Source organism: Myxine glutinosa, chromosome 7, assembly GCF_964187855.1.
Source record: "Myxine glutinosa chromosome 7, kmMyxGlut1.1, whole genome shotgun sequence".
NCBI classification, from domain to species: Eukaryota; Metazoa; Chordata; class Myxini; order Myxiniformes; family Myxinidae; genus Myxine; species Myxine glutinosa.
The window spans coordinates 165,043,892-165,058,763 of record NC_136267.1 but is presented as its reverse complement, the minus strand read 5'-3'; the positions used below and the strand labels follow the sequence as shown (position 1 = coordinate 165,058,763).

Below are 14,872 nucleotides of genomic sequence, written 5' to 3'. Positions count from 1 at the left end.
TTTAAAACACCTCACCACCACGTAATTCAAAACACCTCACCACCAAGTAATTTAAAACACCCCACCACCACATAATTCAAAACACCTCACCACCACGTAATTCAAAACACCTCACCACCAAGTAATTTAAAACACCTCACCACCACGTAATTCAAAACACCTCACCACCAAATAATTTAAAACACCTCACCACCACGTAATTCAAAACACCTCACCACCAAGTAATTTAAAACACCTCACCACCACGTAATTCAAAACACCTCACCACCAAGTAATTCAAAACACCTCACCACCAAATAATTTAAAACACCTCACCACCACGTAATTCAAAACACCTCACCACCAAATAATTTAAAACACCTCACCACCACGTAATTCAAAACACCTCACCACCAAGTAATTTAAAACACCTCACCACCACGTAATTCAAAACACCTCACCACCAAGTAATTCAAAACACCTCACCACCAAGTAATTTAAAACACCTCACCACCACGTAATTCAAAACACCTCACCACCAAATAATTTAAAACACCTCACCACCACGTAATTCAAAACACCTCACCACCAAGTAATTTAAAACACCTCACCACCACGTAATTCAAAACACCTCACCACCACGTAATTCAAAACACCTCACCACCAAGTAATTCAAAACACCTCACCACCACGTAATTCAAAACACCTCACCACCAAGTAATTTAAAACACCTCACCACCACGTAATTCAAAACACCTCACCACCAAGTAATTTAAAACACCTCACCACCACGTAATTTAAAACACCTCACCACCACGTAATTCAAAACACCTCACCACCAAGTAATTTAAAACACCTCACCACCACGTAATTCAAAACACCTCACCACCACGTAATTCAAAACACCTCACCACCACGTAATTCAAAACACCTCACCACCAAGTAATTTAAAACACCTCACCACCACGTAATTCAAAACACCTCACCACCAAATAATTTAAAACACCTCACCACCATGTAATTCAAAACACCTCACCACCAAGTAATTTAAAACACCTCACCACCACGTAATTCAAAACACCTCACCACCAAGTAATTTAAAACACCTCACCACCACGTAATTCAAAACACCTCACCACCACGTAATTCAAAACACCTCACCACCAAGTAATTTAAAACACCTCACCACCACGTAATTCAAAACACCTCACCACCAAGTAATTTAAAACACCTCACCACCACGTAATTTAAAACACCTCACCACCACGTAATTCAAAACACCTCACCACCAAGTAATTTAAAACACCTCACCACCACGTAATTTAAAACACCTCACCACCACGTAATTCAAAACACCTCACCACCAAGTAATTCAAAACACCTCACCACCACGTAATTCAAAACACCTCACCACCAAGTAATTCAAAACACCTTACCACCACATAATTCAAAACACCTCACCACCAAGTAATTCAAAACACCTCACCACCAAGTAATTCAAAACACCTCACCACCAAGTAATTCAAAACACCTTACCACCAAGTAATTCAAAACACCTTACCACCACATAATTCAAAACACCTCACTACCACGTAATTCAAAACACCTCACCACCAAGTAATTCAAAACACCTCACCACCAAGTAATTTAAAACACCTCACCACCACGTAATTCAAAACACCTCACCACCAAGTAATTTAAAACACCTCACCACCACGTAATTTAAAACACCTCACCACCACGTAATTCAAAACACCTCACCACCAAGTAATTTAAAACACCTCACCACCACGTAATTCAAAACACCTCACCACCACGTAATTCAAAACACCTCACCACCACGTAATTCAAAACACCTCACCACCAAGTAATTTAAAACACCTCACCACCACGTAATTCAAAACACCTCACCACCAAATAATTTAAAACACCTCACCACCACGTAATTCAAAACACCTCACCACCAAGTAATTCAAAACACCTCACCACCACGTAATTCAAAACACCTCACCACCAAGTAATTCAAAACACCTCACCACCAAGTAATTCAAAACACCTCACCACCACATAATTCAAAACACCTCACCACCACGTAATTCAAAACACCTCACCACCAAGTAATTTAAAACACCTCACCACCACGTAATTCAAAACACCTCACCACCAAGTAATTTAGAACACCTCACCACCACATAATTCAAAACACCTCACCACCAAGTAATTCAAAACACCTCACCACCACGTAATTCAAAACACCTCACCACCAAGTAATTCAAAACACCTTACCACCACATAATTCAAAACACCTCACCACCAAGTAATTCAAAACACCTCACCACCACGTAATTCAAAACACCTTACAAAACAAGTAATTCAAAACACCTTACCACCACATAATTCAAAACACCTCACCACCAAGTAATTCAAAACACCTCACCACCACGTAATTCAAAACACCTTACCACCAAGTAATTCAAAACACCTTACCACCACATAATTCAAAACACCTCACCACCAAGTAATTCAAAACACCTTACCACCAAGTAATTTAAAACACCTCACCACCACGTAATTCAAAACACCTCACTACCACGTAATTCAAAACACCTCACCACCAAGTAATTCAAAACACCTCACCACCAAGTAATTCAAAACACCTCACCACCAAGTAATTCAAAACACCTCACCACCAAGTAATTTAAAACACCTCACCACCACGTAATTCAAAACACCTCACCACCAAGTAATTCAAAACACCTCACCACCAAGTAATTCAAAACACCTCACCACCACATAATTCAAAACACCTCACCACCAAGTAATTCAAAACACCTCACCACCAAGTAATTCAAAACACCTCACCACCAAGTAATTCAAAACACCTCACCACCACAAAATTCAAAACACCTCACCACCACATAATTCAAAACACCTCACCACCAAGTAATTCAAAACACCTCACCACCAAGTAATTCAAAACACCTCACCACCAAGTAATTCAAAACACCTCACCACCACGTAATTCAAAACACCTCACCACCACAAAATTGAAAACACCTCACAGCCATAAAACACGTAATAAAACACCTCACAGCCATAAAACACGTAATAAAACGCCTCACAGCCATAAAACGCGTAATAAAACGCCTCACAGCCATAAAACACTTAATAAAACGCCTCACAGCCATAAAACATGTAATAAAAACACCTCACAGCCATAAAGCACGTAATAAAAACACCTCACAGCCATAAAACACGTAATAAAACACCTCACAGCCATAAAACACGTAATAAAAACACCTCACAGCCATAAAACGTAATAAAAACACCTCACAGCCATAAAGCACGTAATAAAAACACCTCACCACCACGAAATTAAAAACACCTCACCACCACGAAATTAAAAACACCTCACCACCACGAAATTAAAAACCTCACCACCACGAAATTAAAAACCTCACCACCACGAAATTAAAAGCACCTCACCACCACAAAATTAAAAACACCTCACCAACACGAAATTAAAAACACCTCACCACCACGAAATTAAAAACGCCTCACCACCACGTAATAAAAACACCTCACAGGCACGAAATTAAAAACACCTCACCACCACGAAATTAAAAACGCCTCACCACCACGAAATTAAAAACACCTCACAGCCACGAAATTAAAAACACCTCACCACCATGTAATAAAAACACCTCACCACCACGAAATTAAAAACACCTCACCACCACGAAATTAAAAACACCTCACCACCACGAAATTAAAAACACCTCACCACCACGAAATTAAAAACACCTCACAGCCATAAAACACGTAATAAAAACACCTCACAGCCACGAAATTAAAAACACCTCACAGCCATAAAACACGTAATAAAAACACCTCACAGCCACGAAATTATAAACACCTCACGACCACGTCATTTAAAAACACCTCACCACCAAGTAATTCAAAACACCTCACCACCAAGTAATTCAAAACACCTCACCACCAAGTAATTCAAAACACCTTACCACCAAGTAATTCAAAACACCTCACCACCAAGTAATTCAAAACACCTCACCACCAAGTAATTCAAAACACCTTACCACCAAGTAATTCAAAACACCTCACCACCACATAATTCAAAACACCTTACCACCAAGTAATTTAAAACACCTCACCACCACATAATTCAAAACACCTCACCACCAAGTAATTCAAAACACCTTACCACCAAGTAATTCAAAACACCTCACCACCAAGTAATTTAAAACACCTCACCACCACATAATTCAAAACACCTCACCACCAAGTAATTCAAAACACCTCACCACCAAGTAATTCAAAACACCTCACCACCAAGTAATTCAAAACACCTCACCACCACGTAATTCAAAACACCTCACCACCACGAAATTAAAAACACCTCACCACCACGAAATTAAAAACCTCACCACCACGAAATTAAAAGCACCTCACAACCACAAAATTAAAAACACCTCCACCACGAAATTAAAAACACCTCACCACCACGAAATTAAAAACGCCTCACCACCACGTAATAAAAACACCTCACAGGCACGAAATTAAAAACACCTCACCACCACGAAATTAAAAACGCCTCACCACCACAAAATTAAAAACACCTCACAGCCACCAAATTAAAAACACCTCACCACCACGTAATAAAAACACCTCACCACCACGAAATTAAAAACATCTCACCACCACGAAATTAAAAACACCTCACCACCACGAAATTAAAAACACCTCACCACCACGAAATTAAAAACACCTCACAGCCATAAAACACGTAATAAAAACACCTCACAGCCACAAAATTATAAACACCTCACGACCACGTCATTTAAAAACACCTCACCACCAAGTAATTCAAACCACCTTACCACCAAGTAATTCAAAACACCTCACCACCAAGTAATTCAAAACACCTTACCACCAAGTAATTTAAAACACCTCACCACCACATAATTCAAAACACCTCACCACCAAGTAATTTAAAACACCTCACCACCACGTAATTCAAAACACCTCACCACCATGTAATTCAAAACACCTCACCACCAAGTAATTCAAAACACCTCACCACCAAGTAATTCAAAACACCTTACCACCAAGTAATTTAAAACACCTCACCACCACATAATTCAAAACACCTCACCACCAAGTAATTCAAAACACCTCACCACCAAGTAATTCAAAACACCTCACCACCAAGTAATTCAAAACACCTCACCACCACGTAATTCAAAACACCTCACCACCACAAAATTGAAAACACCTCACAGCCATAAAGCACGTAATAAAAACACCTCACCACCACGAAATTAAAACCCTCACCACCACGAAATTAAAAACACCTCACCACCACGAAATTAAAAACCTCACCACCACGAAATTAAAAGCACCTCACCACCACGAAATTAAAAACACCTCACCACCACGAAATTAAAAACACCTCACCACCACGAAATTAAAAACCTCACCAACACGAAATTAAAAACCTCAACACCACGAAATTAAAAACACCTCACCACCACGAAATTAAAAGCACCTCACCACCACGAAATTAAAAACACCTCACCACCACGAAATTAAAAACACCTCACCACCACGAAATTAAAAACCTCACCAACACGAAATTAAAAACCTCACCACCACGAAATTAAAAGCACCTCACCACCACGAAATTAAAAACACCTCACCACCACGAAATTAAAAACACCTCACCACCACGAAATTAAAAACACCTCACCACCACGAAATTAAAAGCACCTCACCACCACGAAATTAAAAACACCTCACCACCACGAAATTAAAAACACCTCACCACCACGAAATTAAAAGCACCTCACCACCACGAAATTAAAAACACCTCACCACCACGAAATTAAAAACACCTCACCACCACGAAATTAAAAACCTCACCAACACGAAATTAAAAACCTCAACACCACGAAATTAAAAACACCTCACCACCACGAAATTAAAAGCACCTCACCACCACGAAATTAAAACCCTCACCACCACGAAATTAAAAACACCTCACCACCACGAAATTAAAAACCTCACCAACACGAAATTAAAAACCTCACCACCACGAAATTAAAAGCACCTCACCACCACGAAATTAAAAACACCTCACCACCACGAAATTAAAAACACCTCACCACCACGAAATTAAAAACACCTCACAGCCATAAAACACGTAATAAAAACACCTCACAGCTACGAAATTATAAACACCTCACGACCACGTCATTTAAAAACACCTCACCACTAAGTAATTCAAAACACCTCACCTCACCTCACAAAACACCTCATAAAGAAATAAAATAAAACCTCAATCAATATGTCGTGTTTGAAAATTGTTATTTCTTTAACTGTATACTGTGAAATAAACATAACAATAATGTCTGTAAATGAAAAAAAGAAAAAGTGTTCGTAAATGAAAATTTACATAAAATACTGTAAACACACGTCCGTAAAAACCTCCAAAATAAACAAAACCTAAAATGATATCTAGCAGTAGGTCGGCGATGCTTGGCTATACTCATAAAGCGTCTATTTATTATGTACATACGTACGGAGCATGGTCTGTTATTGCTTACAACGTACAAGCATAACCTACAAGTATTTAATGAAAGCAAGTTACTCCCTCTCTCTCCAAGTTATGGATGTTAAAAATGCCATATAGTCTCCTTTTTAAAGAGAAGCCATTGTGTGCTGTATCCAAGTTAAATGACCTGCCTGTAAATGCCAAAGGAAGGAGATGTTAATTGAGATGAAGTTAATGGTAAGAATGGGATTATGACATCGGAAATAAGTTTCTTCATCTTGAACTGAAAGCCAGAACACCGATACCGTGTGCACATGATTTTTGTCCTGGGAAAAAAAAAATAATGTTGACATTTTAGGTCGAAATGAGACGGCAGTGATTAACATCCCGACACGTACCATTATCTATCTGTGGCTGGGAAACCTTTGCAGCAAAAATTAATCATAGCAAATGGGTTTTCAATGTTCCGCAAGATGTTATAGCATGCTGAAGTCATGCGGAATCATGCACATCAGTGAGATGTTTCATCTGTGGAAGAATGAATCATTTCCCAAGTCGAAACACAAATAAAATATTATCTATTTTTTTTTTTTTTTTTTTTTTTGTATACAAGATCGAGGCTCGTGTAAGAGCTAACATTAATGACAAAAAAAAAACGGACACATACGACGAAATGAAGGGAGCGGGAGACAAGATGGGGGGAGGGGGGGGAAGCACACAAGGACGACATTTGAGAACAGGGACATCGGGAGATCTGTGGGAGGTAGAGGGCTTGGGGTGGAGGAGGCATGGGAAGAGAGGTGGGGGGTGGGAGAGGGAAAAAAAAAAAAACACATGGACACTGCTCGGACTTCCAGTAAATAAGTCGGTATTTCAGAAAAGTGGATCTGGGGTGAATTATCAGGGGTAGAAAAGATCAAGGTTTTGGATGGGGAAAGAACTTATTCTTCTTCAATTATCCCTTGTGTAACTTGTTCTTTTTCTTTCGTATGCAGCACAGGACTCCAGGTAGCATCATTGGCTGGTGGTGCGGTTGGAATAGGGCAGTGCCCCCATTAACAGCACACCGGTGCTCATTCTGGCGACCTTGGAAGGATGAGCAGGCTGAGTCAACCCCACGTGGTGTTAATTCAACGGCTGACCAGGATTCAAACTCAGGTCCCTCGGACCCCATGCCAGCCACCTTAACCATTAAGCCAACACCAGGCTTCCTGTGTATCTAATTCTAGCATGTAAGTCCCGTCAGCGACCAATTCCTGCGGCAATGGCTCATCTATGGGGCAACAACAAAGGATTCCTGGGAGATCCTGCTTTTCCGTGCGCAGATAACCAGCGTCACCAGTTGGCGTTTGCAGTTTCGCCACGTGTGCCCATGTACCCACACACAAACCTTCCTTTTTTGCATCACAGCCCTTCCTGAGAGTTCCCTGAATCCACCATCATTGGTTTCATTGAAATCTGTGAATCCATTCTCAAATTATCGCATGCCAAACAAACAAACAGATGGACATGGCTCTCTTTGTAATATCGATTCCCCCCTTGTCCGTTCTGAGAAAGCATCTACCCCAGAAACTTGTGGATTTTCACCTGATCTCTGCTTCCACCGTTTAAATTCCAGGTGTCACGATTGACCCAATATTTCCTATCATCCACATATTACTGAAATCTCTCAATCTATTTTCTTTCCTCTACAAATCTGTTCATGCTTAATCAGAGGAGGCTTATTACTTGCAAAATCAAAGATTTTTCAAGTACGTATATTGGTCGGTTGCGTTTGTTATACTGTTTGTCTGTTTGTCACTCACCTACAGGTCACAATTCTAAACCGATTGTCATGAAACTTCACCAAGTTGTAGGGGTCATCACAATTGAAAAGCCTATTGATTTTGAGGTCAAAGGTCATTTGGAGGTCAAATTTCTAAAATCGCCATTTTTCATCCGATCGACTTGAAATTCAACAGCATTTGTATATCGAGTCGATTAATTGGTAAACGAACTATTTTTGAGGTCAAAAGGTCAAAGGTCAACTCCAGGTCAAACTTCCAAAATCCATTTTCATCTGAAAAGCTGTCAATTTTCATCCAATTGACTTGAAAATTATATAGCGATTGCACAGTGCCGCACCGAAATGGGAAACCAACTATTCTAAGGTCAAAAGGTCAAAGGTCAACTCAAGGTCAAACTTCTGAAATCATAAATTTTCATCTGAAAAATCATCAATTTTAATCCTATTAACTTGGAAATTAAACAGCATTTTCATAGTTACTCACTGAATTGGGAAAACCAACTATTTTTAGATTAAGATCTTCCGTTTCTAAACCTTTTGGGGGGAGGGGAGGTGGATTTTGCAACGATCGTGCTACGTATGACATCTTCTTGTTTATTCATTCTTTTTACAAGGCTTATTTCACAAACATATTTCATTCCTAAATGCTTAGACCGTCAATCCTCCATCCATACTGGCAGCACCACTTTCTTCCGTCCCATGCCTTCAACAACCATTCATTTCACCCCTCCAAAGATGTCTGTCTCTGTATATCCAGATAGGGAATCTTGAGAAGTCCAGTTTGCAGAGGTTGTCTGCAAAGGACATTCAGCCCCAATTTATGTCCATTAACGGTTTCAAACACCTCCATGATAAGTAGCCTCACCCACATTTCCGACATCGCCGTATCCTCCCAACTCCGTCCTTAATCTGTATTCCTCTATTGAGCACCCCTCCACTTTATTTCATATTTAGGAACATTAGATCCTTTGTAAAATATGTCTTCTTCTTCTTCGTATGGAGCACAAGGCAGCGGGGTAGCATAATTGGCTGAGGGAATGGCTGTGCTGCTGACGCAGTGCCCTCTGCTGGTTAGGGCAGGAATTTGTAATTTGTTCATCGTGCGGCAATAACTCGCCTACTCTTCGTGAAATACACCATGTGATCTTTAACACCTACCAAGTATTGCCTGTGGCGGACGGAATGCCCGTTTAATGTCCATCCGATAGAAGACACACACATTGATGAATCAGCCTTCCTGTGAAACACCGGGATGGCAGTTTATAGCTCGGTCTGGATTCAAACCCAGACTAGACAGCTTACAGGGGAGTGTGTGGACCTTGAGGCTATCCTGCCAACCTTTGTAAAATAAGTTAAGCTGGGCCTCTCTTTTTCTGACATGTGAATGTTAAAAATGTTACATCACCATCAATTTAATAACTAAAAATCTGGAAATGTGATTAATGAAAACTTCTGCTATTTACTTTACACATGTTTCTATTAAAAAAAAAAAAAAACTTTTGTATTTTTTTTGCTTTCCATCACAAATATTTGCATCACACATCACGTGACACCGAATTTTTTTTTTTAATCTGATCATTTGCACAATTCTCCACTTGTCTATTTCCCCTTATAAGAGGAGCTCATACCTGGGCTTGTGTGGAGTTCATCTCCTGTAGGCACCGCATTGACTTCCTCGATCTTCTGAACCTTGATCCCATCATTGGGCTCCTGACATTGTTCATCTCCTGGGGAAGAAGGAGAATGATGTTCCAAGTGTGATAGTTTGTGAAGTTCCGGGTCCGAGCATATTGAACGCTAGTTATGTTGTGCAGTTCCTCCTTCCAGTTCATCAAAGCTAAGTTTCCGAACCAGATCCATTGTGTCTTTCTGTTATATTTTCGTCCTTGTGTTGTTTGTGTTTTCATCCAATTTTCCATGTTAAATAGTACATTGTTGTGTTGTTTTGTCGAATTGGTGTTCCCGTGGTTGTCTGGCCTACTTGCCCATGCCTCAGTCAGTCGACATACAAATTATCTCTCTGCTCTGATGCTGTGTGCCTCATTATGCTTTCTTTCTCCAAAGTATTGTCCTTTCAGTTTCCTCAAATAAACAAAACAATAAATAAAAACAAATAAATAAAAACCTCTGCAAAAATCAAAAACTCATTCTGCCTGTACTACCTTCCTTCATTCATTCTTTGTCCCTTCCTTTTCTGAATATCTTGAAACTGAACATTGCTTGAATGAAATATTTAATTCTTCCTTCAAAAAGTTTCAATAACATTTAAAAATACAATTCACATTCCTTATTTCTACATCAAGAACACACATGTGTTCTCCTTTATCATGATAAATTCCTCTTCTTCTTGCTTTCTTATTCTCATTATTCTCCACAAGGCTTATTTCCCAAGCCTATTCACTCCGAAACGCTTGGACCGTCAACTCTCCATCAATACTGAAAGATTCCTCCGTGCCTTCAACAAGCATTCAGTTCACCGCTCCAAAGATGTCTATTTCTGTTTATCCAGATCGAGAATCTTGAGAAGTCCAGTAATTTGTGGAGGTTGTCTGCACAGGACATTCAATCCCCCTTCACGTCCATTGATGAACGATGTCAACCCCCTCCATGTTAGTACCCTCCCCCACATCTTCTACATGGTCGTGTCCTCCCAACCACTCCCCTTCCTTTGTGTCCCTCTATTCAGCATCCCTCCACTTCATGTCCCCTCTTTGTACATCCATCTCACCACAACTGCTCAAATATTTCCCCTCACTAGTACCCTGCCATTTTTATCCTTCCCCCACCTTCTCACATCTTCTTCCTCACCCCACCTGCTCCCATCTTCCCTCTCACCCTACCTTCTCCCATCTCCATCCTCATCCCACCTCAAAAGATTTATCTTCTGAAGTTCCAGGTCTGAGCACGAGGAACGTTAGGTTGTGCAGTGCCTCCTTCCAGTTCATCAAAGCTAAGCTTCTCCTCCAGCCTGACCTCCTCAGCCTCCCCCACAGGCTCCCCTCTCTATCCCCCACCTTACCAGCTCCCCTGCTGGCGATAGTTTACCTACACTGCATGAAATATACCGTGGGATCTTTAAGGTCTACCAACTAATGTCTGTGGTAGACGGGATGCCCATTTAATGTTCACCCGAGCAACAGTACACACATTTATGATTCACCCAGTCTGTGAAACACCGGGATGACAGTTTATAGATGGGTTGGGATTCTTACCCAAGCTAGAACAGCTCAGAGGGGAATTTGCCATGTGAGTACTGTTACGAATCCATCACTTCCACCTTTGTTGTCATTATGTACTTGTAGGATTTTTAGTTTCAGGTAATATTGTTGTTGAGATTTTTTTTGTGTGAAATGGAGATGACTTTAGTAAAAGGTAAAAATAAATGTTTGTGAAGGAAAAAGGAAAACGCAGCAAAGGAACCAGAAGAGGAGAGAGGAGGATCGGCAGGGAGAAGACGGCCATGAGAGAGAGACAGCCATAAAGTCGCATCGAGGCTGTGAGCAGACTTTTTTGATATTGGTCGCGAATGAGGTGAGGCTTCCCGGGGGGAGGGATTGCCCGCGACATCGTCATATATTGCGATTGCAATTAAACCTGCGTCAAAGGTTTGTCACAAAGTGTGAATCATTCTTGGAGGGAGCCAGCACCTCCATTACAGGCCGATACGCCATTTTGTCCTCGAAGAGGCTGTCAGCTTGGTGCATCTCGTTTTGTCATTGGGATTCCCATATCGACCTCACCAGTGTGGAGCGCCGTTGGTTTCCTTATCGGCTCAATTCCAATATCGACCTCTCACCTCGTAACTCCTCATTCACAGCCGCACCAATACCTGCCTGTTATTTGCCGTTCTGCACGATTTCGACCTTCACCGCTTTGGGAAATGTTACATTCCACTCACGTTTGGCGTATCGTGAGTTCATTGCTTTGGGAGCATCGGGGAATGATGGTACATCATATGTATTGTTCAGTTGATGCAAGTGATATATTCATTGTACTTTCTTTAATAGTGTCATTGTGTATGTGAGAGTTCTTAATACAATTACTTGTTTTTTTCTACAAATGCATTGGTGTGGTTTTACCCTGGTTTATTAGAACACTCAAAATAACAAATCTTTCTGCCGTGTTCCCACTCCAGACTCTGAGGTGCACCGTAACTGGGGTTTGGGGAGGTAGTACATAGCAGTACCTCGAGGCCATCCTGCCAGCCTTTGTAAAATAAGTTAAGCTGGTTCTCTCTTTTTATGGCTTGTGAATATTAAAAAATGTTACATAAGCATAAATTTAATAACTAAACATCTGGAAATGTAATTAACTAGCGGAGCCTTCCCGTCGCTTCACTCGGATCAATTGGTCGCCCTGTTTGCAAAAAACCCCATCCCCATCCTTATTCTCATATCCAGCTTCCCCCCCATCTCTGTCCCCTGTTTGTCCTGATGTGCCTTCCTGCTAGAAACGTTTCACACGCGATGACAGGCTTTGTCAGGCCCTCCATTTTTTGGGGTGAGAGGGGGGATTTAGGAGGAGGACTCCAGCGGGTGTCGTAAGGTAGGTGGGAGGTTTCCGAAATTCCTCAATAAAATTATGATTTTGAAACGCGATCGACACGGACCTTGCTCCCAAATGCAGAAGTTAACAGATGATAGCGTTTCGCTGGTTTGATAATATCTCAAAACAATCGTGATTTAACATTATATTTTGCTATATTAATACCATAGCATTATTTTTTGATTGGAATGATGAATGATGCTGTTTGGAATGAAAATATGGAGAACGTGCTGTCAAGGCCTGACGTTCGACTTAAGGTGGCACAGGAATGTGGAATTTATTGGTGCATCGTTTGCCATAAACCGTTTTTATTTTTACCCAAGTCTTTCACAAACCGGCTGTCCATGCCTGAAGCCAAAAAATTTTAATACTTACATTATTTTCTAACTGGTAACAGGTATCCCTACCCAAGTCATACTACCCTCTTCAACCAAAGTATCAAACAAGCTCGGCTACATCGTTGTTAGACAATCGGTCTTGTTTTGCTTTCCATCACAAATATTTTCACCACACATCAGCCGACAGCTAATATTTTTTGAAAATCTGATGATTTGCACAATTCTCCACTTGTCTATTTCCCCTTGTAAGAGAAGCTCATACCTGGGCTTGTGTGGAGTAAATCTCCCGTAGCCACCGCATTAATTTCCTTGATTTTATGAACCTTGATCCCATCATTGGGCTCGTGACATTGTTCATCTCCTGGGGAAGAAGGAGAATTTTCCAAGTGTGATGGTTTCTGAAGGTCAGGAGAAGTCCGGAGGTGTGTTTCTGTTTCTACTAAGGTATCGGTAACCTGCAGAGAGTGCATAACACAAAGTGAATGCAGACAAAATGTAGACAAAAAAAACTTACAATTTTTCCAACCCTAGAAACAATAAATATCAATTTAAATGCAATCTATCTATAATTCCAGTAATCTCTGTCTGTACGTTTGTACGTTTGTCTGTTTGTCTGTGACCGCTGTTTCTCGACAACTACCGGTCCGATATACTTGAAACTTGCCAGGTATATTGCTGGGGACCCGAGGATGTGCCTTTTCAAGGTTTGAAATTAATCGGACAAGTACTTACCGAGCTATGGCGATTTAGCCGTTCGCCGTTCGCTTTGCCGTTGCGAATGGACCAAACCATTCATGTAAATAGAGGGGGGGGGGTTCTGTGGTCGTTCGCTTTGGCTTTGCGAATGGACCAAACCATTCATGTAAATAGAGGGGGGGGTTCTGTGGTCGTTCGCTTTGGCTTTGCGAATGGACCAAACCATTCATGTAAATAGAGGGGGGGGTTCTGTGGTCGTTGCGAATGGACCAAACCATTCACATCGAATCATCGAATCACATCGAATGGACCAAACCGTTCGCTTTGGACCAAACCATTGCATGTAAATAGAGGGGGGGGTTCTGTGGTCGTTGCGAATGGACCAAACCATTCATGTTTTTTTTTTTTTTTTTTTGGCAAGGAACGGGCACCCACGTACGGGCACGTCCTAGCTTATATATAGTACGGGCATGCCCTAGTATATACAACATGAGCATACACACGGAGAGATGCCATGGAGATATGGGTCATCACTCGGTGCTCACGTATCCAAGGGACTGTCTGAGGACCTGAATGATTCTCATGCCAAGATGCTATGGCGGGCACCACTGGTTTTGTGGGCCTGGTCCATTTTTGATCTGTTATGTTCCCTGAGACCGAACTCTTCCACAAGACTTTACTTAGTATACCCAAAACACGTTTTCTGGTGGCTGCATGAATAGTTCCTAGATTTGATGTTTTGATGGAAGATCTTGAGGAAAACAATGAAGGTTTCAATGATTGAGGCGTAATTCATTGTTTTGAATCAGCTGGAATTTTTTGTTATTCATGTTGGAAATGAGGTACACCTGATTTGCAATTTTTATGAGTGTGTTGCACTTGTGGTGTTTGCTTACCAAAGGATTGAATCAATTCTCTCAGTATTATAAGATAAGGTGGGAATGGGGCAGGAGTGTG

General features: G+C 41.0%; 1 protein-coding gene across 6 annotated transcripts in view; it reads right to left on the bottom strand.

Annotated features, from left to right (window-relative positions):
* LOC137431810 (uncharacterized) overlaps nt 1-14,872 on the bottom strand; it is a 368,459-nt gene that overhangs the window by 196,212 nt on the left and 157,375 nt on the right. For all 6 annotated transcript variants that reach the window (XM_068123528.2, XM_068123531.2, XM_068123532.2 and 3 more), the window contains exons 7-8: nt 13,482-13,674; nt 9,965-10,063 (exon numbers count right to left, since the gene is read on the bottom strand). In XM_068123528.2, the coding sequence (XP_067979629.2) occupies nt 9,965-10,063; nt 13,482-13,674 (292 nt within the window). The remainder of the gene's footprint in view (nt 1-9,964; nt 10,064-13,481; nt 13,675-14,872) is intronic.